The sequence below is a fragment of the Staurois parvus genome, unplaced genomic scaffold (assembly GCF_062004578.1).
Source record: "Staurois parvus isolate SC_StPar_1 unplaced genomic scaffold, SC_StPar_1.0 ptg000183l, whole genome shotgun sequence".
Classification (NCBI taxonomy): Eukaryota; Metazoa; Chordata; class Amphibia; order Anura; family Ranidae; genus Staurois; species Staurois parvus.
The window spans coordinates 4,464,772-4,491,852 of record NW_028317979.1 but is presented as its reverse complement, the minus strand read 5'-3'; the positions used below and the strand labels follow the sequence as shown (position 1 = coordinate 4,491,852).

Here is a 27,081-nt window from a genome sequence, read left to right as displayed (position 1 = left end):
TCTCCTCACACACTGCTGGTGTGTTGAATTTTTTGACATAGGGTGCTGGCAGATTACGGGCCTCCTATAGCTGCTGCCAGGCCCCTAATCTGCCATGGGCCCCTATATACCGCCTCCTCATGCTGCTGCCAAGTCCAGAGTCTGTCATGGGTCCCTGTACGGCCTCCCATTGCTGCTGTCTCCATCGCCACACTCTGCTGCCATGTGCCACTTTCAGGTCTCTTCACACTGCTGGTGTGTTAAATTTTTTGACATAGGGTGCAGGCAGATTACGGGCCTCACATAGCTGCTGGCAGGCCCCTAATCTGCCATGGGCCCCTATATACCGCCTCCTCATGCTGCTGCCAAGTCCAGAGTCTGTCATGGTCCCTGTACGGCCTCCCATTGCTGCTGTCTCCATCGCCACAGTCTGCTGCCATGTGCCACTTTCAGGTCTCTTCACACTGCTGGTGTGTTAAATTTTTTGACATAGGGTGCAGGCAGATTACGGGCCTCACATAGCTGCTGCCAGGCCCCTAATCTGCCATGGGCCCCTATATACCGCCTCCTCATGCTGCTGCCAAGTCCAGAGTCTGTCATGGTCCCTGTACGGCCTCCCATTGCTGCTGTCTCCATCGCCACACTCTGCTGCCATGTGCCACTTTCAGGTCTCTTCACACTGCTGGTGTGTTAAATTTTTTGACATAGGGTGCTGGCAGATTACGGGCCTCCTATCGCTGCTGCCAGGCCCCTAATCTGCCATGGGCCCCTATATACCGCCTCCTCATGCTGCTGCCAAGTTCAGAGTCTGTCATGGGTCCCTGTACGGCCTCCCATTGCTGCTGTCTCCATCGCCACACTCTGCTGCCATGTGCCACTTTCATTTCTCCTCACACACTGCTGGTGTGTTGAATTTTTTGACATAGGGTGCTGGCAGATTACGGGCCTCCTATAGCTGCTGCCAGGCCCCTAATCTGCCATGGGCCCCTATATACCGCCTCCTCATGCTGCTGCCAAGTTCAGAGTCTGTCATGGGTCCCTGTACGGCCTCCCATTGCTGCTGTCTCCATCGCCACACTCTGCTGCCATGTGCCACTTTCAGGTCTCCTCACACTGCTGGTGTGTTGAATTTTTTGACATAGGGTGCTGGCAGATTACGGGCCTCCTATAGCTGCTGCCAAGCCCCTAATCTGCCATAAGCCCCTATATACCGCCTCCTCATGCTGCTGCCAAGTCCAGAGTCTGTCATGGGTCCCTGTACGGCCTCCCATTGCTGCTGTCTCCATCGCCACACTCTGCCATGTGCCACTTTCAGGTCTCCTCACACACTGCTGGTGTGTTGAATTTTTTGACATAGGGTGCTGGCAGATTACGGGCCTCCTATAGCTGCTGCCAGGCCCCTAATCTGCCGTAGGCCCCTATATACCGCCTCCTCATGCTGCTGCCAGGTCCAGAGTCTCTCATGGGTCCCTGTACGGCCTCCCATTGCTGCTGTCTCCATCGCCACACTCTGCCATGTGCCACTTTCAGGTCTCCTCACACTGCTGGTGTGTTCCATTTTTTGTCATAGGGTGCTGGCAGATTATGGGCCTCCCATAACTGCTGCCAGGCCCCTAATCTGCCATGGGCCCCTATACCGACTCCTCATGCTGTGACGTTGCAACAACGTGGAATTCAACCCTACATATGTTAGACCGCCTTTACGAACAGCAAAAGGCCATCACAGATTTCCTGATGTTAAAAGCAGATAAAGGTACTCCCTGTGTAACTTAGATGTCAGCCATTGGCAGCTCATGCGTGACACCTGCGCTTGCTCAGGCCCTTTGAGGAGGCCACGCTATTCGTGAGTCGGCAGGACTATGGGATGAACGACGTCATTCCTCTGTTGCACGTCCTGGAACAAATGCTGTTAACAATGGCTGGTCAGGGTGCGGTAGACGTGGCGCACAGATCTCAACGCCACATGGCCCCTGTGGGGGCAGGACTGGAAGAAGAGGAGGAGGTAGAGGAGGACATTGGTGCTCAGGAATTATTGAGTGAAATGGGTGGTTTTTCCACTCAGCGGACAGGAGTGGAGGAGCAGGAGCATCTGGTAGAGGAGGAGGAAGAGGAGACAGAGGACCTAGACGCACCGTGGCAGTATGCTGTGGAGATGGAGGCAGGGAGTCCCTCGCATTCCTTGGCACAAATGGCCCATAGCATGCTCGGTTGCTTGCGTAGCGACAGCCGAATAATAACCATCAGACAGAGGGATGACTTTTGGCTGTCCACCTTGTTGGACCCTCGCTACCGTTCAAAAATGGTGGCCTTTTTCACACCTGCTGAGAGGGAGGCCAAAATAACGTACTATAAAAAACACCTATGTAGTCAGCTGGTCTCTGCCTGTCTGCGCCAACGTCCATCCTCAGACACTGTGGGCCCTGTGCGCTCGTGTTCCGCTGCCATGGCAGCAGGGGAGGGGTGGGGTGGTAGGAGCAGTGGCAGCTCCACCAGCAGCGGCTGCCTCAGTCTGCAGTCGATGATGAGTAGCTTTCTTCACCAGCGCAGTGAGGAAACTACTAACCAGCCGCAGCAGCAGCAGCAGCATCAGGTGGACCTGGAGCAGGACCTCAAACAACAGGCTTAGGCCTACTTGGACAGCACCCTGCCAACCGAGGTAGACAATCCCCTTGACTACTGGGCAACGAAACTTGACCTTTGGCCCCAACTAGCTGAATTTGCCCTTGAAAGGCTGTCATGCCCGGCCAGTAGCGTGGCATCGGAGCGCGTGTTTAGTGCGGCAGGAGGTATTGCAACTCCGCGGAGGACACGACTGTCCACCCAAAGTGTGGAGAGACTCACGTTTGTGAAAATGAATCAGGCGTGGATTAGTCTGGATTTCAAACCACCAGTTCCTGACACAACTGACTAAATCCGCCATGAATCATGCCCCAAACATGTGCCACTTTCAGGTCTCCTCACACTGCTGGTGTGTTCCATTTTTTGTCATAGGGTGCTGGCAGATTACGGGCCTCCCATAGCTGCTGCCAGGCCCCTAATCTGCCATGGGCCCCTATACCGCCTCCTCATGCTGCTGCCAAGTCCAGAGTCTCTCATGGGTCCCTGTACGGCCTCCCATTGCTGCTGCCTCCATCGCCACACTCTGCCATGTGCCACTTTCAGGTCTCCTCACACTGCTGGTGTGTTCCATTTTTTGTCATAGGGTGCTGGCAGATTACGGGCCTCCCATAGCTGCTGCCAGGCCCCTAATCTGCCATGGGCCCCTATACCGCCTCCTCATGCTGCTGCCAGGTCCAGAGTCTCTCATGGGTCCCTGTACGGCCTCCCATTGCTGCTGTCTCCATCGCCACACTCTGCTGCCATGTGCCACTTTCAGGTCTCCTCACACTGCTGGTGGGTTCCATTTTTTGTCATAGGGTGCTGGCAGATTACGGGCCTCCCATAGCTGCTGCCAGGCCCGTAATCTGCCATGGGCCCCCGTACCGACTCCTCATGCTGCTGCCAGGCCCGTAATCTGTCATGGGCCCCTGTTGTCGCTTGTTGGCATATTCCGCTCGTTCAGATGCTCCTTCTCCTGCTACTCATCTTCACGGATTCCGTCAGCAGTCTTTCTTGGAATCCGTTTCCAAGAGACAACAGTTTGCGAGCACGCACCCGACGGTGCAGAAGCTGAACGTCCTCCTGTCCAAGTTGCTGCTGCCAGGCTCGTAATCTGTCATGCGCCCCTGTACCGCCTCCTCATGCTGCTGCCAGGTCCAGAGTGTGTCATGGGCCCCCGTACCGACTCCTCATGCTGCTGCCAGGCCCGTAATCTGTCATGGGCCCCTGTACCGCCTCCCCATGCTGCTGCCAGGTCCAGAGTGTGTCATGGGTTCCTGTACGGCCTCCCATTGCTGCTGCCAGGCCCGTAATCTGCCATGGGCCCCTGTACCGACTCCTCATGCTGCTGCCAGGCCCGTAATCTGTCATGGGCCCCTGTACCGCCTCCTCATGCTGCTGCCAGGTCCAGAGTGTGTCATGGGTCCCTGTACGGCCTCCCATTGCTGCTGTCTCTATCGCCACACTCTGCCATGTGCCACTTTCAGGTCTCCTCACACTGCTGGTGGTTTCCATTTTTGTCATAGGGTGCTGTATGGCCTCCCATTGCTGCTGCCTCCACCGCCACACTGTGGCTCCACACTCTGGTTTTGGCCCCGTGACTGCCCAAATGAGTGAAGTGTGCGGTGATTCTAAGATCGACGGCACTCATCTGCATGTCATACTGACTGACAGTATTATTTCTCTTCCCCAGCAGACTCCAAGGGCATTTAAATTAAAGGTACAGTGTTCTGCACTAATATTAAGTCTCTCTGAAGCCTAGAAACACCCTTTTTTAAGTTAAATTCACAGCGAATTTATTCGACTCGAATCGAATATTGTCCACGAATTCGCCGAATCAGTCGAATCGAATTTTTCATTTCTTCGCTCATCTCTAATCCTAAGCAACAATCACCGCCACTCTATCCAGTAGAGCCATACACTTTAGTGCAAGTGTGCGGTGCTTGCGATGGCTCCTGATAGCTGTTCTTCTAATACCATATTGCAAACTGGAAAACACACTTGGGAGCACAAAAATAGTTTATTTATCACAGGATAAAAGTTACATATGCACTCCCACGCTTCCGCATTTCTGCCCTGTGTAAGACCCAAACTGAATTGCATAAGCGTAGGAGAACATATGTAATTTTTATCCTGTGTCAAATTAAGTATTTCTGCAATCTCAAGTCTGTGTGCCGATATTCACTATAATATATATGTATGTATATCTTTTTCTTTTCTACTAGCCTAGGTACCTAAATTTGTTCTGATATCCACCACCTATAATCAATCACCTGCTCGCTCTTAGACAATGAGGAAACACTAGCAGGTAAGCAGTCTCTGCTGCAATGTATATGTAACATATTGAGAGGAGGATGGAGCACAGTGATGGCATAGCAGTGCTGCTGCTGATCCTTCATTGTCCAATCAGTAGGCTGAGGGAGGGGGGGTGATCTCAAGCTAGATGCATTGCAGTGGACATACAGGATCTAGCTGCTCTGTGCTGTATTTGCTTTACATACCTGTTCAAAAAACAGCAAATTGTTTGAAACAGCTAAAATTTGTAATTTTAACAAGTTGTAGCTCAAGGGTAGAAAATCAGGTTTTTAGGCAAATATTGCATCATAAAGAACAATTTCAATATTTGCTAGCAATCCAAATCACAAGGTGACAAGCTGCATATATTATATTCATCTCAACACATGAATGAATATGTGTCCAATCTGCAGAGAATTGTAAAATTAGGGAGTCATAACTGATGTTTTTAATTGCATTCTAACAGATCTCTGTAAAACTATTCAGATGGGTCAAAATGTTTGATGGTTCTTCTGATTTGATTTACACTAAATACCAGCATTGCACTCCTTAATTTTGCAGCACATAAGCTAATCAAATGTTTTAAAATAGGTGTATTTTTCAGATTTTCTTAGTCACTTCTATTTTTAAATATGTTACTGTTCGAGCAGGCATTACATTCATTATTTAACTAGAATAATAAAAGTTAAATATATCTAAATCTTAACTGGATGACATTTAGTATGCTAAATCATGCATTATACTGTGTGTATTATAAACAATTGCCATTTTGCCATGATTGTTTTTTTCATAGGTACATCTTAGTGCAGGAAATGTACAGTGTGTTCAGAAAACAAAAACAGAAATAATAATATAAAAGAAATAAAACATTTAAAGGGTATTTTCCCAGAAGGAGAAAAATAATGCAGCAAGTACTGTGTCGGTGTGATGCAGGGTACTGTGGAGAGAATATGATCGGTGGCTGTCCCCTATTACTAAAAATTGGGAACATTACCACCATATGTGCAAAAGTATGCCCACTTGGTGCAAGGGCGACATCTTTTAGAAAAATAGGGTGAAAATTTGTGCATGACAGTGTGAGTTCTGTACCGTTGTTAATGTAGATGATAACCATTTTCTTGGGTGCCCACTTCTAGAGAGCACTTGAAAATGGTAATATTAACATTCTTCAAGTCCTCTTCTGCCAGTGTGAGAGCTAAGTCTTTCTCCCATTTTGTCATTGTGAAAAAATACTACAACATTTTTAGTGCTACTCTCACCTAGAGAAAAATGCTTCACACACATATAGACAATATAGCAATACACACAATTAATAAATCATTCAGCTTTTCCACCTCTCCCACTTTTGGACACATTTTAACTTGTGGGAAGTGGGTACCTTGTTTTGATACGTACCCACTCCCACTTCCACTCAGACTGCCTAAGCGATCCAAGCAGATGTTTGGACCCCTCTCTCTTTGCCTGAAGACTTCTGGGATACATCACTGCAAATTTGCAATCTGTCATTGCTATGGTGAAGCCATTTTTGTTTGGTTCACATTTATAAGTCGGAGGAATGGCTTTAAGATAAGCATGAATATTAAAGAAGATAGAGGATACCCTGGCTAAGTCTGGTTTTGGATCAGGAAGGATTCTGAAAGGTGACCATTCACCTTTTCTCTAGCTTTGGGGTTCTGTCAAGGATCCAGGTATGACCAGAGATGTGTGGACTGTCACATGGAACAGCAGGCTTCAGAAATGATGAAATAATAATAAAATATATTAAGAGCTGCACAAATATACAAATGCAGTGCAAACAAAAACCAAACCTTAAACTAATATTAATATGTACAAGTGTAGTCAGGGCTGGAGAGGTGGAGTGGTCAGGCAGGCCGGGTCAGGAACAATCGGGCAGATAAGGTACAACAGGAGCAGGCAGGAGAATGGTTAGGAATAGCCGGGGTCGGTGCAGTTGGAGTCAAGCAGGCAGAAGACAGGAAACAGGATCAGGACAACATGGCACATGGGAAAACACCAAGGCACTGATTGCAGGCCTGGTCCTGCTTAAATACACCTCCTGCAATCAGCCTCAGGTGATGGCTTGATTGCAGGAGTGAGATCCTGGCTGCTGAAAGCACCCACTGGCAAGCACCGGTACTGCAGCCCACACAGCAGGTGAGCCCCAGCACCACCAGCGGTGAGTCCTTTCCTGACAGGTTCGAACCTAATACTAGGATTATTGCACCAATAGTTTTTTTTCATGTGAGCCTACTGAAGAGAGAATCACCTTCATGTAATCTCAGGTCACTCAAATTATTTCATGTCCAATGTCAGGAATATTTGTTGGTCAGAGTCAAGAGTGTGTTCTCGGAGAACAGACACCATTGCTTTTGAATGTTGTTTAGTAGTATGATTGACGGTTTGGAATCTGCAGTTTGAGAGTCTGGGTATGGAGTCACTTTTAAAATAGGTTTCTTGTAGAAAGATGATTTGTTCTTTTAATTTATGGAGCTTATGAAACACAGTTCCTTTTCACAGGAGTGGTGAGGCCTTTTGTGTTGAGGAATAGTGATGAGTGGAAGTGCCCTGAGTATGGTTCAAGCACAGTTCCATGAACTTAAAAGATGTTTGGGTGCCAAGCCTGAACCCCATTAAAATCTATGAGAACCAGATCTGTTAAATTAAAAATTCCAATTTTGTAAGATAATAGGTAAGGAGGTATCAAAAAAGTAGGATTGGGGGGGGGGGGGGGGGTGAACACTGCACTGGGGAAAATGTACCAATGGAAAATTACATTTTACAAATGCCATTCGGCCAGGAGCAGTGATTTTTTTTAAGACCTAAAATGGAACATTTAAAATGAAATGCCCAATTCCTTTAAATAATATGCCTGAGGTGTGCCCCTAATTCTGCATGTGAAGAGGCTCATCTCTGTGCTGTACAAAAAGTGCAGCAGCAGCACTGACGAAGTAACAAGGGCTTAACATTGCTGGCACATGACAGCACACAGACCCTTCCCACGGTCTGGTTTATATTTGGGGACCCTTTGGAGGTGTGTGCGTGATTTTTTTTTAAGACACCAACAGTGAAATGTAATTTGCCTGCAATATAAACTGTATTTTTTTTTCTTTGTAAATGTCACTTTTGCTGTAGTACATACTACAGCAAGAAGGAAGCAAATGAGTCCCACCCAAAACTTATACGATACCCTATGAGTCTTGTATGGATTTTAAAGAGCTAACCCATGCAAAAAAAGCAAAAACAAATTGTGTGGGATCACCCAGGAAATCTACACCAGACACTTCAGATCTCATATGGATTATACCAGTGACTTCATGTAAAATAAAAATGTGTGAGAGTCCCCCCAAAACCCATACCAGACTCTTTATCTGAGCATGCACCCTGACTGGTCTCGGAAATTAGGAAAACAAGCATGCCCTACCTCCTCCTGAACCATACCAGCAACCTACCCTCAACATGGGGTGTACCTTGCTGGGGGGACTTTCTTTGGCAAGCACCTTGTCTCTTTGATGAGGGCAAGGACCTCTTCACCACAACCCAGGTCTGGTGACAGTGTGGATCTGTGGGTAGGGAGCTTATCAAAATCTGACCCAGATCCTGATGGCCCATGCTTGTAATCAGGGGCGGACTGACAACTTATGGGGCCCCCAGGCAATAGGGGATCATGGGGCCCCTGTGTCCTTGCCCACACTCAAAAAAACCTATAAAAAAGGTACCAAGGGCATTTCATGGGGCCCCCTACTGACACCAGGCCCTCGGGCAGTGCCCGAGTGCTTGAATGGTCAGTCCGCAACTGCTTGTAACCCCCTTTCCTGGCTAGCCAGGCTACATGCTTGGAGTAAGGGCCTGGTATAGATTTTTAGGGGGACCCCCATGCATGTTCTTTCTTTTTTTGCAGTGGTTCCACCTTAAAATGCATAAAGGCTCCAAGCACCTGGTATGTAAAAGGGGGGAACCCCATGCTTTCTTTTTGTTAAACTATCATCCCCCTTGCTTACATGGCCAGGGATTCCCAAAGTAAACATGCCAGTGTGTCAGGGATTTGAAGACCGGCAAAGAACTGACCCTGGTGAGGATGGCGCTGAATCCCTGGACAGGTAAGTATTCTTTTATTAAAAGTCAGTAGCTACAGTATTTGTACAGAAGCTACTGACTTTATATTTTTTTGTGAGGGGGCTGAAGGTCCTCTTTATTACTGACATTGGAAAGCTGTCCTGTGTAATAGCAGATGCAATACTGCTATTATACACTGCTCAAAAAAATTAAAGGAACAATTTAAAAACACATCAGATCTCAGTGGGGAAAAATATCATGCTGGATATCTGTACTGATATGGACTGGGTAATGTGTTAAGAACATAAGGATGCCCCATTGTTTGATGGAAATTAAAATGATCAACCTATAGAGGACTGAATTCAAAGACACCCTGAAAATCAAAGTGAAAATATTATACAGCAGGCTAGTCCATTTTGCTGAAATTTCATTACAGCAACTCAAAATGGTACTAGTAGTTTGTATGGCCCCCACGTGCTTGTATGCATGCCTGACATTGTTGTGGCTAGCTCTTAATGAGATGATGGATGGTTTCCTGGGGTATTTCCTCCCAGATCTGGACCAGGGCATCACTGAGCTCCTGGACAGTCTGGGGAGCAACCTGGCATCGTCGGATGACTGAAACATGACATCCCAGAGGCATTCTATTGGATTTAGGTCAGGCGAATGTGGGGACCATTCAGTGGTATTAATTCCTTCATCCTCTAGGAACTGCCTGCATACCACATGAGGCCGAGCATTGTCGTGCACCAAAAGGAACCCAGGACCCACTGCAGCAGCATAGGGTGTGACAATGTTTCCAAGGATTTCATCTCGATACCTATAGACAGTCAGGGTGCCATTGTCTAGCCTGTAGAGGTCTGTGTGTCCTTCCATGGATATGCCTCCTCAGACCATCACTGTCCCACCACCAAAACGGTCATGCTGAATGATGTTACAGGCAGCATAACGTTCTCCATGGCTTCTCCAGACCTTTTCACATCTGTCACATGTGCTCAGGGTGAACCTGCTCTCATCTGTGAAAAGCACAGGCCACCAGTGGCAGACCTGCCAATTCTGGTGTCCAATGGCAAATGCCAATCGAGCTGTATGGTTCCGAGCATTGAGCACAGGGCCCACGAGAGGACGTGGGCCCTCATGCCACCCTCATGAAGTCTGTTTGATTGTTTGGTCAGAGACTTTCACACCAGTGGCCTGCTGGAGGTAATTTTGTAGGGCTCTGGCAGTGCTTATTCTGTTCCTCCTTGGACAAGGAGCAGATACCAGTCCTGCTGATGGGTTAAGGCCCTTCTACGGCCCTGTCCAGCTCTCCTAGAGTAACTGCCTGTCTCCTGGAATCTACACCATGCTCTTGAGACTGTGCTGGGAGACACAGCAAACCTTATGCCAATGGCACATATTGATGTGCCATCCTGGAAGGGTTGGACTACCTGTACAACCTCTGTAGGGTCCAGGTATCGCCTCAGTAGTGACACTGACCCTAGCCAAATGCAAAACTAGTGAAAAACAGTAAGAAAAGAAGAGTAGGGAAAAAAAGGTCAGTGGCCTCCACCTGTAAAACCATTCTTGTTTTGGGGGTCATCTCATTGTTGCCCATCTAGTGCACCTGTTGTTAGTTTCATTAACACCAAATCAGCCTTAACTGATTACCAACTCCCTCTGCTACTTAACTGACCAGATCAATATCCCAGGAGTTTAATTGACTTGATCCTATATTATGATTAAAAAGTGTTCCTTAAATTTTTTTGAGCAGTGTATATTATGTTCAGCTCTTGCAGAATGGGTAAATGGTCAGATGCTAGCCTGGTTGCCTTAACAGCCAAAGTTTGGTGCAATCTAGTGTTTCAACTGAAACTTGAGCTCATCAATTTTGTGTAAAAGCATTTTCATTGTGGTGTATTTGGGGATACCTTAGAGAGGATCATTATCAGGTGGGTAGTCTATAAAAAGGTGAAGAAAACTTGATTATAAATGTGGAGCTAATAGGGGTGGGATGCTGTGAGATGACTACTGTCACATCCTAGTAGTTAAGGTGGTGGGGGCACACCTTAGGCTCTGAGGATAAACTAAACCATGGGGGAGATTCCAAAGTTGGATGGAGCATTTTAGAATGGTGTTTGGGGTTAAAAGAAGGGTCTGGGATTTGTGACAGATATTGGTCTTTTAGGAGAGAAACAAAAAAATGAGAGGGGGAGAGTGGGGGAGATGGGAAGTAGAAGAATAGGAGAGAGAGAGCTCCTTAAGGAGGAACGTTAAGAAGTAACCCTCTTTGTTCTGTGCATGTGTATGTGTTTGTATGTTTGGATGAGTCACCAAGGGTCAAGTTCCCTAGTTTGTGGGAAGGTAAAAAGTTTTGACTCTTTAGTCTTGAGGTACGGGGGGCACAGACTGTGTGATGTTATCAATGTGGCAGTGGGAACTAACTGACAAATTATAATGTTTTGCATTCTGAAGAAGAGTGTGGGAAGAGCTTTTGATGTGCATTGGGTGTGAAATGGTGTGTGCCAGTTTGAGGATACAGATAATATTCAAGCAGAAGTTAAAGGTTCAACAGTCAATGTATCTATATTAAACTAAACATTTTAAACAAACATTTAAACTTGAGGAATTCAAATTGGAACCAATTTAACCTATTGTGTGCAGCAGCAGAGGAGCATGTAAATCACTGTAGCCTCAGGGGCCCTGTTGAAGAGGAGATATCATAGTACATATAGTACCTAGTTTTGAGGTATGATTGATGAACATTGAGATTTGCATTTTCTTTATTGGTTTCCTCTGTCACTGGTATCCTTTAATCTCTAAGGCCCATGTTGCTTACTGGATGTTTAATCCTTTAAATGCTGAGGTCAAAGCTGTATATTGGGGCCTCAAGCCATAATAAAATATTTAAACATTTTTGTCATCCTTTTTTGTAATTTGGCACAGCTGATTTCCTCCATTCTTTCAGACACTTCCTGTCTCTATACCCTCACCCAAATGTTGGTGGTGTGGCATCTTTCCAGTCAGGCTGCCTAGAAGTGACATCAGGTGTACATGTGAAAGGGTAGTGAATGTAGGAGAATATGGGAGACAGTTGTCACACCTTCATGGCATAATCACCAGTTATTCTTCAAATTAAAGCTGCAGATTTAAGAAGATTAGGAACAACTTTGTCCCCCTTGCTATTGTACAGCATTGAGCAAACCCTTTGGCGCTATATAAATACTGTATAATATAATAATATTAACTTTAAAAATTCCAATAACATGTTGACGCCTAACCTCTTGGCGCCGGCTGCACGCAAATATGTGGCGTTTGGGCCTTGATGCTGAGCGGCCGCACATTTGCGTGCAATTAAGAAAAACATATGTGCTGAGAGCACGTGCTGTGCGCGCTCCCAGCACACATGTCCGACACTCACGGAAAGGTCCTGATCTCCTCTTGCGATCGGGACCTTTCCCGATCATGTGACCGCCGTGACAACGAATCACGACGGTCACATGACCCTAAAACGCAGCCCCGCCTCTCGGCTTCTAAAACCCTTAAAGGGCCGGGAGGTGCCGGCACCAAGGGGTTAAATGATAAATACATGATTGGGTTTAGATCTAATTTAAAGAGTTCCAGTTAAAAAAAAAAATAAAAGTCAGCAACTACAAAAACTGTAGCTGCTGAATTTTAAAATACAGACAATTACCTGTCCCTCAGTCCAGCCGTGTCCTCCCTGCAGCCTGTTTCACTGGCTGTCTTCTTTCCCCGACACCGGCATGTTAAGTGTGGGCACCTGGCTGTGACAGCTTGTGGCTTCACAGCCGGGTGCCCACTGCGCATGCACGATAAGCGCTGCGCTTTGTGAATGGCCCCATAGTCTTCTGGGACCTGTCACATGTCCCAGAAGACTACAGGGAGGGAAGGGAGAGGACAAATTCCACTTCCGATCACCTGTCTAGGCAATCGCTTCCCGCCGCTCCCCAAAGATGCCAATCCTTAATGGGGAGCATGGGACAAAGCCTTAAAGTGGAACTTCGCTTTTGGGTGGAGCTCCGCTTTAAGCAATAGGTCAACTCTACAATTTCATATTCTTGACATGTGCCTGCTGTACCATGTACTTATTCGACAATGTATCCTGTTCTCTTTGTATTGCTTCCTTTGTGTGAAATTCCTGGTGTTCCTGCCAGTCCCTTTTCTTTCTTATTAAAAACTGACCTCATTAGGAATGTGCTCAAAGCATGGTCAGTTTTCTAGATATGTTGAAAACTCAGCCTGCTTTCCTCCAATGATTAGACTTTTGCTGAAATGCCCCCCACTGAACAGCCATTCACTGGGAAGATCAGTGTACTGCTGTTGCTCCTCCACTAGCTCTCTGAGCTCCTTTTGCTGCTGAGAACAGAAGATACAGTATGTGATCACTTAAAAAAAATGGAAAAAATGTATTTACCGTATTTTCCGGCGTATAAGACGACATTTTAACCCCTGGAAATCGTCTACAAAGTCAGGGGTCGTCTTATACGCCGGGTGCTGTGCTGAAACCTTACCGTACTTCCGGGTTGACGCTACTGCGCATGTCTTCGGCAGCAGTAGACGATCGCGGATCACCGTAGCTCGCAGAACTGCATGAGACGTCGGATGCAGCAGTGCTCGATTGAGCTTGACTGAAACTGTGATATGCAGAGAAGGGATACACAGTGATTCTGCGCATGTCACAGTTTCAGTCACGATCAATCGAGCACTGAACGGCTGCATCCGACGTCTCATGCAGTTCTGCGAGGAATGGTGATCAGTGATCGTCTACTGCTGCCCTAGACATGTGCAGAAGTGTCAGCTCGGAAGTACCGGTATGGTACTGCTGCATCCGACCTTGTCCCCTTAACTGCTATGAGATACGGTAATTAATTATTAATATTATAATGTCTGTGGCAGTTCTGTGCAATTTATGGTATCTTGGAGACAGGCAGGGCTGGGCAGGCAGGGAGAGCTGACCCACCCAATCCAAGCAGGCTTTGTATGCAGTGTGCACAGTGTGCACAGAAAATACTGGTACATTGCTTGCCGTGATTGGTTGGAAGAGGGGGGTAGTCTTATACGGCGAGTATAGCCCAAACCCTATATTTTAACAGGAAAAGTAGGGGGGTCGTCTTATACGCCCAGTCGTCTTATACGCCGGAAAATACGGTATAATGTTTTTTTATTTGTATACACAAATGTTATGCCTTTCATTTCTATTTGAAACTGAATGGATCGTTTTACAAGGTGAGGGTTCACATATCCAGTAAAGGACATGCTTTCTTTTAATACAATACAACAATCACATTCTATTTATTTCTTATGACAGACTTCCTTTAATTTAAACCAATAAAATATTAACTAGGCGCTATTAAATACATTGCAGAACCTGAATAGAATGCAAAGTAATTACAGGTATACATTAAACTATTGTATAATTTCAGCTGTACTATCAGATGTTAGTTTCCTATGTCAATAGCAGCAAAAAGACTCAGTAAGCAAATACAATTAATTTAAATGCAACAGTGTCAAATGGCATGAGAGGTGCTTGGATGATTTAGCTTCCCGCTGCAATCACTAATGTATTGTCACTTCACAACTACTGTATGAATGCAGAATTGACCAAGACACTTCAGAGAATTACATTTATATGGCAAATAGAAGTTCTGAGGCATTCAGTCCTAAAGGCCTGTATACAATAGATTTGCAGCTTATGTTCTTTGACTTTGTATTCATTATAATGAGTGCCTTTATTCTTATATAATGTCTCACTAGCAATGTGCCATAAATATAATTTGGCAAGCATATTTCTCTATGACAGTGTTTAAAAATTGTTTTCAGCTCTTTATAGCCAGTAAAGTCACTAGTCCAAGAACACGAGATGTAAAACACCATTTTTAGATGGACACTCTAACATAAGGTAGAAACATTGCTAAAGAATGTTTGTTTCACTGGAAAAGCAATCTGGATATGATTGCATTGCACCTGCAACTAAAAAATAAAATTGCTTTTGAAAGATTCTTATATTATGTTGGTTGGTTGAAATCACAGTGAAAATGTTGTTTATATGAGATAAATCATGCCATTCAAACTCAGATTCTAGCAGTTATGTTACAGCTAGTCTAATGGAAGGTTAGTGGTGAGTGATTTCTGTTGGTTACTGCATGCGGCTAGTGTTAGAAATAAGCTGGATGAACAAATATTATTTAAATGCAAGAGGATTGTGTCCTAATTTTATTTATTTCAGGTACTTATATAGCACTGTCAATTTACAAAGCACTTTACACATATATATATTGAACATTCACATCAGTCCCTAATCCTCAAGGGGCATACAATCTAAGGTCCCTAACTCACATTCATACATACACATATTAGGGCCAATTTAGACAGGATCCAATTAACCTACCAGCATGTCTTTGGACTGTGGGAGGAAACTGGAGCACCCAGAGGAAACCCATGCAAGCATAGGGAGAACAAGCAAACTCCATGCAGGAGGCGCCATGGTCGGGAATCGAACCCATGAGCCATTTACTGCAAGGCAGACGTGCTAACCACTTAGCCACTGTGCTAACTAAATAGTGTGCTTTGTGCATTTCTTTTATTTCTGTGCAATAATCCAGGGCAGGGGCGGACTGACCATTTGGAAACTCGGGCACTGCCCGAGGGCCCGGGGTCAGTAGGGGGCCTCATGAGATGACCCTGGTACCTTTTTCATAGGCATTTTTGAGTTTGGGCAAGGACACAGGGGCCCCATGATCCCCTATTGCCCGGGGGCCCCATGAGTTGTCAGTCCGCCCCGATCCAGGGTGAAACATTGCCTTTTCAAGGGCCTCTTCCTGTAGTCAGACCAGACTTCGCTGCTCTCTCTCTGTCTCCTTGTGCAGTGTTGCTCGTCTTTTACCACCCCCCTTGTAGTTTTTTGCAGATAGTATGTAGTGGGTAGGATTTCTGGGCCCCTCGTACAGCTCTGTTTTCTGAACAGACTGTGTGCAACACAGTGATGACGTTCTTGTGCTGCACTGTGCTGGGTCTTGCAAAGGCAATTTTGCTCACACAAAGTGAATTTGTATTCTTTGTGGCTATTGCAAAATATAAATTTAAATAAATGTTTTTTTGTGTCAAGAGTTTAACTTTAAATCCCATCCATAGTCAAAATTTCCATAGCTAAAGTCCAATTTCAAACTAAATTTTTATTTAAACAAATTTTCCCCAGGAGATGTTAACCACATCCCATCCGGCCTATAGCAATTTGACGGTCGGGCGGGACATTCACTGTTTCGGGTGGATGTCATATGATGTCCTTCCAGAATGGGCCTCGTTGTGGGCGTGATCTGTCATGGGACACAACTAATGAGTGATCAGTGTACCAGGCCACTACTGGAACCACGTGATCTCTGTAATCAGTCACAGCAGATCACATGACAATTTTAATTATCAATGGCTTTGATTCATGTAATTCATTGTTACAATTGTGTTGCTGGCTGTGATTGATCACAGTGATCGCATGGTACAGACAGGGCCAATCACAGCTATTCACAACAAAACAAACTGAATGAACTGACTTCATTCAGTAAAATTCACTGTTATTAGCAAACATAATGTGTAAAAAAAACAATCCTGATCACTTCCCCAGAGTAGTACAATGTTAATATGGTAACATTATATTACTCTGGTCACAGCGAGTTAAAAAAAAATCATAAAAAATAAGAAAAAAGTAATAAGGAAAAAAAAACTTTTTAAAAATTGAAAAAAATTATTGCAAATTTTTTTTTCATACTGTCACCATTCGGTGTCGCTGATCACTGCCACACCAGTTATGTGATGATCCTGTACAGCATTGGTGACGGTATGCTAAACATTTTTGATTTTTCTAATTTCTTAATTTTCCAAAAAATTATGACAAAAAATTACAACTTCAATAACTCACCATGCCTCTTCCTAAAAACTTCTGACTGTCTACTTCCAAAAAAGGGTCATTTAGGTAATATCTGTACTGTCCTGACATTTTTGAGCCTCAAGAAATGAGATTTCAAGATATATACCATAGTTTGTGGACTCTATAACTTTCCTCCAGATTTAATAATAAACATTGATTTGTGTTATTTTAATCAAAGAAATGTAGCAGAATACATTGTGGCCTAAATTTTATGAAGAATAATTACCTTATTTATTTGCAAAATTTTATAACAAAAACAAAGAAAAACACACTTTTTTTTCAAAATGTTCGGTCTTTTTTTGTTTATTTTGCAAAAAATAGGAAACCCAGTGGTGATTAAATACCACCAAAAGATTTGTTTTGTGTGAAAAAAAATGATAAAGATTTAGTTTGGGTACAATGTTGCATGACTGTGCAACTTATATTCAAAGTGCAACAGTGCTGAAAAATTAAAATTGGCCTGAGAAGGAAGGGGGCAAAAGTACCCAGTACTAACGTGGTTAAAAAAAATAAGTTTGAGCTGCAATACTCTTCATCAATCTGGAGTTTTACCCCTTTCCCCATAGTATTTCATTTTCACCATAAGTTGACACCCAGTAGAGATGAGCTTAGGTGTGTTTAGATCCTAGTCCAAACCCATCTGGTCTATGAAGTTGTCAATGTGCACTGCCAATCATAAGCGGTCAAGGTCCTCTCTGCCTCGCAGCAGCATATACTAGGGGCATGTGAAGACAAAAAAAATGATAACACTACATGATCTGCAGGTGTGAAAGTGATTTCATGTTTTGCGTTGAAAGCGGAAGCAATGTAACATTCTTTTGCTTCCTCTGTGTGATGAGACACCTAGCTAACAGGTGGGAAACCTTACTTTTGTCATTTACTGTGTGCGTTGCTAGTAATACAGAGTCATGTTAGATTGTAAGCTTCAAGGAGCAGGGCCCTCCTAACCCTCATGTATTAAACTGTATTGTCTCCCATTATATTGTAAAGGGCTGAGCAAACTGTTGGCGCTATATAAATCCTGTATAATAATAATAATAATAATGTCAGAGCTTACTGAGCTTCAAAGAGGGCAAATTGTTATTGTCCGCTTAGCTGGTGCCTCTGTGATTGAAGTTGCCAATTTATTTGCCATGTCGTGAGGTACACTATCAAAGGTTATAATGGCATATTTAGTTTCTGGGAAAACATCTGATAAACATAAGCGGTTGATATGGTCAACTGACTGAAAGACAAAAAAGCACATTGTGCAAGATTGTGACCTGGAATAAGAACACAACTGCTGTAAAAGTGACTATAGAGCTCAATCTCAGTCCTGAAGTGGCAACTTCAGTCACAGAGGCACCAGCTAAGCGGGCACCAACAATTTGCCCTCTTTGAAGCTCAGTAAGCTCTGACATGACTCCATTTTGCTAGCAACACACACAGTGAATTTCAAAAGTGAGGCTTCCCACCTGTTAGCCAGGTGTCTCTTCACACAGTGGAAGCAAAAGAGTACTACATCACTTCTGCTTTCAAAGTGAAACATATTGTCACTTTAACACCTACAAATCATGTAGTGTTTCCATTTTCTGCCCAACCCCTGCATATATGCAGCTGCAAGGTAATGCCTTAGCTGCTTATGATTGGCAGTGCACAGAGACAGCTTCCTGGTGGGATAGCTCAAGTTTGGTTTGGTCTAGGATATGAACATGATTGAATTAATCCCTGACACCCAGCTGCACTCAACCTGGAAGACTAAGGGCACTACTGTGAATGACGGGAATCATAACCCCATCAAAAGGAGTCACCATAGCCCACCTAAATCACCATCTGATGATGCTTCACCATTTTAGTAAGAGCTGTCCAGCCCAAAAATGAGGTGGCAAGAACACATATGAGCATGTGTGGCATTAGGTGACTGGTCAAAAGACTTTAGAAAAAGTAGGTATATAAAAAGCAAAACATAAACATGCTGAGGAACTTTAGGGAGGGATGTAGAATGGCTTGGGAAGGAAGTGTGAAGTTTGGAGTTGAGATTTAAATGACTGTTGTGTCTTTAAATTACCTTTTTTTTTTTCCTCTTATGTTGTTTTGGAACTGGTAATATGGTCTTTGTTCTGTGATGTTATCACAGGGGCTACAGAGCTGTTCAGGCCAACAGAGCTGATAGGAAAGAGTCAATAGGGGGAGGGAGTTCTGTGTCACTTCTTTCACATGTAGGGGTTCCCTGCTAGACTACTTGCACAGTCACACTTGCTCGTTTCCTCAGGTTAGGAGGACAGAGCTATGTTGACAGTTACAATGCTTATGGGGTGTAGCTGGGCATGGCTTGCACTAATGTGGATGAAGAAGGTTGCTAATGAGGGCAACACTGAAAAACCTTCTCGTCAACGTGCATAATAATTCAGCTGAGTATTCCTGACAGTTACTGAAGCTACAGTTTGACAACACTGCAGTTGTTTCACTGCAGGGGAGTGTCACCCTGTGGGAAGAGAGCCCATCCCCTGGCAGGATTATCAGGTTTTTTATATTACTATTTGTTACATAATGGCTACTCCAAGTGATAAAATAAACATAATGGTTTGCTTTCATGCTTGCTAATATTTAAGCACTTTTTACATTTTGTCTATAGTTCTACTTTAAAGCAGAGTGAGTAAGCCATTCAACTGGTCCCTGTGTAGTCTGAAAGATTTGCCCACTTGTAGAATATATTTGAGTTGTATTGTTTGGTGTTACCACCAGCATGTGGGGAATATCCATTGTGAAGGTATGTCTTTTGAAGATGGACAACCTGGCAACAAAATGGGGGTGATTTACAAAAACCGAAGAGTGCAAAATCTGATGTAGCTGTGCATTGTAGCCAATCAGCTTCTTACATCAACTTGTTCAATTAAGCTTTGACAAAGAAACCTGGAAGACGAACATTTTTTATGCAGAGCTGCACCAGATTTTGCACTCACCCAACCCCAGTGAGTCAAGAAAGCTGAACTTGCAAAATGCCATGTTATATGGAAAGGCTATCTTTTTAATTTTTGTTCAAGAGCTGGCTTCTGTCAGGCAGTCTAACTGCAGAATAGTAATACAGGGACTACTCTGGGTAAGGGACTCAGAAAAAGATTCTCAACTCTACATAGTCTGTAAATGTAATGTTGTTGTGGATCAGAGATGGGCCAAGTTGGTGGTTGCACTTGTTTCATCTACAGAGGCTTCTGCCCACAGTGGCCACAGATATTCCTCTGCTCCCCTACGTAGGTAACCTGTCAGTAGAGAAAACTGCAAGTAATTATACAAACAAATCCTTTGAATTCACTGATAAACACATTTCACAACTTAACTTTTGGACAGAAATCTAAATAAAAATGTATCTTGGGCTACAGATCATCTCGAACAAGAGTTCATGCTGCATTTGCAGGTGGGGGCACTCTAAATCAAAATGGAGTTCTGTGTTGCAGGGGTTGTGTTATCTCTTGGAGTATGGATCTTCTGCAATCACAAGTCTTTGTCATTGAATGCATATATTGTACATTCTGTCATTGTACATACAGTTCTTTTCTCTAAAATTGTTGGTAGCTTGAGCTGTGATTAAGGACCTTGTGAAGGCTGAGCCATGTAAGACGTCTATTTGATAAAGTATTTTATAAAAGCAAATAAACCTTCAGCTTCTAAGTGCAGGTAACCCCATTCTAAGTATGCATTCCGACTCTGCAAGTGCACTGTGCATAAAGGGGAGGTTTAACACTTACAGCTGCAAGTGTTTTTTTCTCTTTCTCTCTTTATCTCTCAAGCAATTTCAGCAGTGCTATGATTACTTACTAGAAATAAACAATACCAAACCTAAATGCTAAGCAAGACGTCCAGTTTTCCCTACATTGTTACTAGCTTTGTAGAGATTTTTTGGCAGCGGTCTTATTGTTATCCCAAAATAGATACATCTTCCTAGCTGTCTCCTGTCCCTAGAAACTGCTTTGGGGAATGAGTTGCATGATAATTGTTGGCAGAGTAAACAAAAAAAATTAGCTAAGCAGACTTAAAGACTTATGGTGGCTGTGAGTTTTTTCATTGTACAGCATGTTTCGCTTTTTTTTTTTAATATATATATATGTATATCTTCTATATGGTTAAACTACTATCAAAAGTACTGTATTTGTACCAGTGCTGTTTCATTGCATAATTTGATTATATTTCCATTTCTGAAAATATTTTTTTTAATATAATATACAGATACACATTTTATACAAAGTGCCATCTTTACATTTGGTTTGCAGATTATTCTGAGCTTTGTAATGAGACAGCGCTCCAGTAGCTTCTTTCTGATTGAAACTGTGAGCACTGTACAATATAGAGCAGGTAGAGAAGGGGAATGAGCCACTGTTCTCATTCACTTACTGTAGCTGTGCATTCTAATGTTCAGCTTTACAGAATTTTTAAATATGAATGAGTCAATAGCTTGGTTCAACCTAGGTTTGTAAAGAGCTTTGGCTATTTGGACTTTTGTCCAAATGCCCAGACACTTGCTGCTTGGCCCCCCATTTTGCAGTTGCTGAGCATTATATATACAATAGAAGCAATATTTCTACCACTTCTAAATATATGAGAGCTTCCCGCTGACAATGGTTCCTAAGGAAGCAGCAGGTGCTGACACCCACTGCATTCCTAGAAACTGCTCCTGTCACTGACACATTGGCTTACATGGTGAGGAATTCCTACTGGCAATTTTTGGTCAATGTCACTACTATCCCTCATATAGGTGATGACAGTTTGGGAAGCTAGGAGTACCTTCAGGATCAGTCATGTGTACCAGGTCTTTTTTTTTGGTGAGTCGGCATTCATTGGACATCATGACTGATGATTTACAACAAGGGATATTAAAATACATGCATTGTAATGATCCCTTACTGATGCACATATTAGGACCAGTAATTGGGTCCCCTTTTTAAAAGGGGACTTCTAAATTTCAAAAACACTGGGCTGGGATTGTGGGGAAGAAGCCCTTGTCCTCTTCAATATAGGGACAATGTGCTTTGTTAAGGGTGACCCCTCCATGTTGGGGGCATGTGTCCTGGTATAGTTTGGGGGGGGGGACATGCTCATACCCACTTTTCCTGGCCACTTTTCTGGCCAGCCTGTCTGCATGCTCAGATTAAAAATCTGGTATCGATTTTTAGGAGGACCTCAATTTCTTTTTTTTTTTTGCAAATATATCCCCCTTAAAAGCCAAACCAGCCTCAGAGAATATATTAAAAATTTTGGGGGACTCCATGTAATGTTTTAGTTCATTCCCACTGTAGGATGTTCCATAGCAAGTGTGATGTCTTCTAAGCAAGAAAAAAGTATACAATCTAAAATGCCGACATGTCATATTTTATTGCTTCTTAAAAGAAAAGCACAGACCTCTAGTTCCATCCAAAGGTCCTCCAAAATACATAGCAGACATTTATACATTTTAGAGGATCTTTGATGAGGTCTGCGTTGCCATGTTTTAATAGATGCCAGAAGAAAAATGTAATTTACTGTAAATTACAATCATTTTTCCTTAGTAAATGTCAGTGTTTAAAAAAATAATTGCTCCTGGCCAAATTGAAAATGTTTAAATTTATTTTAACACTGGTACGTGTTCCTCAGGGAAGTTCCCACCCCTGTGCTATTTTATGACAACCGTTTGCCTATTAGCTCATAAAATTGGCATTTTTTATTTGACATACTGTATATGGTTCCCATTGATTTCAATAGGGGAGGGTTTGGCATCCAAATTTCTTTGAAGTTCACTGAACTCTGCTTGAACTGAACCCAGGGCAGTTCAGCTCTTACCTACTCTTAAGGAAACAGGCTTTTTTAGCAAAGCAGTTAAAATGTACCTGTGCTTTTTTTCACATAAGAAAATGCAGCAGGCTCACTTTACCTTAGCTCTTTCTAGCTGCATATATTTTACCCTTCTTTTGCCCCATCTGCCACTCAATTCAGGCATTGGGAGTGAAAGAAGTTTCTATGTAGGTTAGCAGTTGCTGGAGTCAGGTCTATGAACCCCAATTGTGACAGCGCTGACTGGCTCGGCTTCTCCATACATGGAAGTACAAGGTATTTTCTTTCTTTCATTTTATATCTTGGCAGAACAATTATTTTTGTTTGAACTGGTTGTCTTTAATCGCAGTATCTCCAAAACCCTACAGTGGTGAGATATCTGGGCCTCTAGATTTGAACACTGGAGGCAGTCAATGCACTCTTTCTGTTGAGTTTTTATTTTATATTTTGAACAATGCCACAGGAGGAGTGGGAATACCTACTCTAGAGCAAGTAACTATTAATGGCAGGTTTCAGCAAAAGAATCCCAAAGAGATTTAAGAAACCAAAAGATAAGTTAGCCAATCAGAATTCATTTGTGACCAAAATAATACTGCTGGACTGATTCACCCTTTGAGAACCTATTAGAAGGATTAAACAGGAAAAAAGAATGGTGCCATGTACTGCACCTGTTTACAGAAAAATTTCCTCTCGGCATGATGACATTCTATAATTTTATTTTTAGCAAATATTGTTATTTTATAAGATTTAGTTGTACCTGGGGATATGATGGCTATTATTGATCTTTATTCACAATCTAATTTGCTTCATGTAATTCAGTTGTTGAGTTCACAACCTCTCAGCTTTGATGGCTTCATACTTTCGCTGTAAAAGACAATGCTTCATAACACATAAGATTTATCACTGCCTCTTATCTTTCAGATGTCTGAAATGTGCAGATGCTCCTTGTCAAAAGAGCTGCCCAACCAACCTGGATATCAAGTCATTCATCACAAGCATTGCAAATAAGGTAAACCCTTTATGTATGGGCAGCAGACGTTCACATTTCGACTGGGAAATAACATAGAAAATATTAGTATATTGTACAGTATATAAAGGGCAATGCTATGAGTGATTGTCACAAAAACTACAGAAGTGTTTTATTTTTTAACATGACTTAGTTTTACAAACCACTATGCAATGTAATTTTTATACATTTTGTTTTTTTTGCAGCAGAGGCATAAAAAATAGAAAAAAGGAAAAGGAGTATAAAGTTGGAGTTGATGCTCCTGAGGACTGATCATAATTCTTGTTTTTCAATAAAATAAAAGGTCAATTAGGATTGGCTGCTATTAACAATAACAATGATTTTATACTCATTCTCTTTTCTCCAGTTTTAATGCATCAATCCCATTATTTTAAAGGAAGCCTAAAAATTGTGTCTGAAAAAGTTCATAGTCTTTATATGGCTTACCCAATAATGCTTTCATAAATATAGTTATTTGAATGATGTGTAGACTCTTCCCCTAGTGGTTTTCACACATAAAAAAAGGAGATAGCATAAGCCTGTGATTGCGTGTAGTGAAGATCATCATGTTAGCCATCTGAGAATGCCTACAGACTTAGGGGTCTTTTTATAAATCATTAAATGCAACAAAAATTATCTTATGGAGTTCAGTCACTCCTATTTAAAACACATGGTCCTGGAAGATTCTTCACCAGTGAATGTTTGGTGAAAGTCACATTTACTGCTTAAGCAGGCCATAGACAGAGCAATTTTCTTTCCTGCAATCATGGGTTGACTAGGGAATCCCTCCCACTGAGCCATTGTGTTCTCCCGGTGGAGGAAGCCGTCCCCACTGGAAGAGCACAGTTATTATTGCTAGTGGTTATAACAGCCGCTAGCAATAATCACATGTCAAATCCGTCAGATTGGTTGTACCCAAGTTGATCAATCAATCAACTTGGGTACATTCAGCCTGCCCATACATGGTTAAAATCTCAGAGGGTTCCTGCTGAACCAGCCAAGATTCGAACAGTCTATGGCTGGACATTCCATTAAAGTACCGGAACAATCAATTTTTTACTGTTTTTTTTTTTGTGTCAGTTGTACATTTCACAATATGATCTTTTATATAAACTTTAGTTGTCTGATCCCCTTCCACCCCCAAATTCTTGCCTGTTTTTCTTTCAGTACACCTCTTTTTGCAACATGTTTTATGGAAGCCTGTCAAAAATAATTTTTTAGACTGCACCCTTCCTCCTCTGTTCCTCCCCATTGGTTAGCTGGATGATGTAGTCACACTGCTGCTTTATGTCTTACAGTCCTGCAGTAAGTGTTGTCAGGGAGGAGGATGACTGCTTCCATTCCTGCCTGACATAAATGCCCGTCCATCATTCCTGCAGGACCAGAAGTAAATTCCTATCAGTCACATGACCACATGAAAATAGAAAAACAATATGTATTTAGTTTCAACTTTAAAAATACAAATACATAGATAGTGGTGTTGGACTATCCATGTATTCCACATATATGTGTTTATGTTTACATGGATTGCCTGGAAATGTCTTAACCACTTACTGCCCAAGGACGTCCCTGTACATCCTTTAGTTGCAGTGGTTATACCCGGATGATGTCTGCAGCTACGTGAATTATGCTGGTATCTTTTTTTTATCTGGAGATATTTTTTTATCCTTTTATCTTTTTTTGTAAAAGCTATCCTAGCGGCTAATTATCCAGTGGATCACTTTTACAGGCGGTGAGAGGGGGTCAACCCCTTCCTCCACCTTTCGCCACCTTCATGGGCTCTTCCATTTCACCTGGGAACCCGGGATTTCAGCCAGTGATTCCTCCAGCTGACCATAGAGATGATCGAGGACTGGAATGTCCTTGACTATCTCTGTGGTCTAAGAAACTGGAAGAGACAAGCATTTTGTCACTTCCAGTTTCAGTTTTGTGTTTACTGGCCAGTTACTCGCCAGTAAAGCAGCCAATCAGATCGACCTGTGTCTGATCAGATGCTTTGGAGGCCAAAGGGGAGATAGACCCCAGATCTCTCTATAAAGAGGACCTGTCATGACCCATGCTCTGACAAGGGATGTTTCTCATTCCTTGTGATAGCAGCAAAGTTGATTAAAATCAGTTAGAGAGACAGTGTAAAAAACCTTTTAAATGAAAAAAAAAAAATTTAAAGTGCCCCCACCCCCCATGCTTGCACATAAAGGCAAATGCATACATACTGTAGGTCACACATGCAGATGTGAGTGTAAAGGATTTGCAAAGAAAGTTTTAGTGAGAGCAATAGTTCCAGCACCAGATCTCCTGAATAACTCTAAACTGGTAAACTGTAAAGGCTTTTAAAGCATCTTCTATGGAGATTTTTAGGTACTGTAGTTTGGTGCTGTTCCACAGGTGTACGCAATTTAAAACGTGCCATATTTGGTGTCTATTTACTCAGCATAACATCCTCTTTTATATTTTACCAAACAATGTGTTATTTTATTTTGTTTTTGCACATTACAAATCATTTAGTTGTATTTTTTTTCCCCAAAAAAGTTTTGAAAAGCAGTTGCAAAAATACCACGTGACATACAATTATGCAACATCCACCATTTTATTCTCTAGGGCCTCTGCTTAAAATATGGGGATTCTAAGTAGTTTTCTAGGTAAAAAATTATGATTTTTACATGTACGAGAGAAGTGCCAGAATAGGCATTGGGGGCACATGGTTAAAGCCCAATCAAATGTTTAGTTTAAATTCACCAAAATACATTTTAGGCACACCAGAAAAGGGGAACACAAGTCTTACAGTTCATTTGCTTTGGAAGTCTGCCACAGACTGAGAAGAGAAGTATGATCCTAGCCAGAATGTTGCAGGATAGAACCCTTGCTTTTTGTGCAAAAGCAGTAGCCTCACTGCATAGGTCCACCATGCCCCCTGTTTGCTTGTTTTGAAACATATTTAGTAGAAGAATATAATAATGCAGACATAATAAGCAGGGGAATTCTGCAAATAGGTTCTGAAGCAATAGGACAAAATTCAAATAAAGAGTACAGTATTTGATTACATATATAATAGGAATATGTCAATTGTTATAAATAATAATAAAAATACATCAGAAAATAAATTATAAATTTAATAAATTTGATCCCGCCCTCTTCTAATACCAATACTAAGTACCTTATGGAAGAAAGCTCTGTATACGTAAATATTCTCAGGCCGCTCCAGTTTGGTCACATGATGTAACCACTAGAAGTGACTTCAGGGGAGAGAAGGGAGCGCCAGCAACAGATGGCCTTAGTAAGCCTATGAGTGACATCACTGCTCAGGCATTCAAGCTGTTGCTGGAGTTCTTTCTCCTATCCCCTGTAGCTGGCACTAACAGACACAGGGGATATCATATGAGCAGACCATAAAAAAAAGGAAAGGGAGCTGTGAGATTCACTGAATCTTTCATCACACTGCCCCCTAGTGCAG

At 42.9% G+C, this 27,081-nt stretch overlaps 1 protein-coding gene across 1 annotated transcript in view; it reads left to right on the top strand.

Annotated features, from left to right (window-relative positions):
• The window catches only part of DPYD (dihydropyrimidine dehydrogenase), a 1,720,296-nt gene that overhangs the window by 471,095 nt on the left and 1,222,120 nt on the right, over window positions 1–27,081 (top strand). Inside the window, exon 4 of the mRNA XM_089677280.1 lies at window positions 23,546–23,633. Coding sequence (XP_089533406.1) covers window positions 23,546–23,633 — 88 coding nt within the window. The remainder of the gene's footprint in view (window positions 1–23,545; window positions 23,634–27,081) is intronic.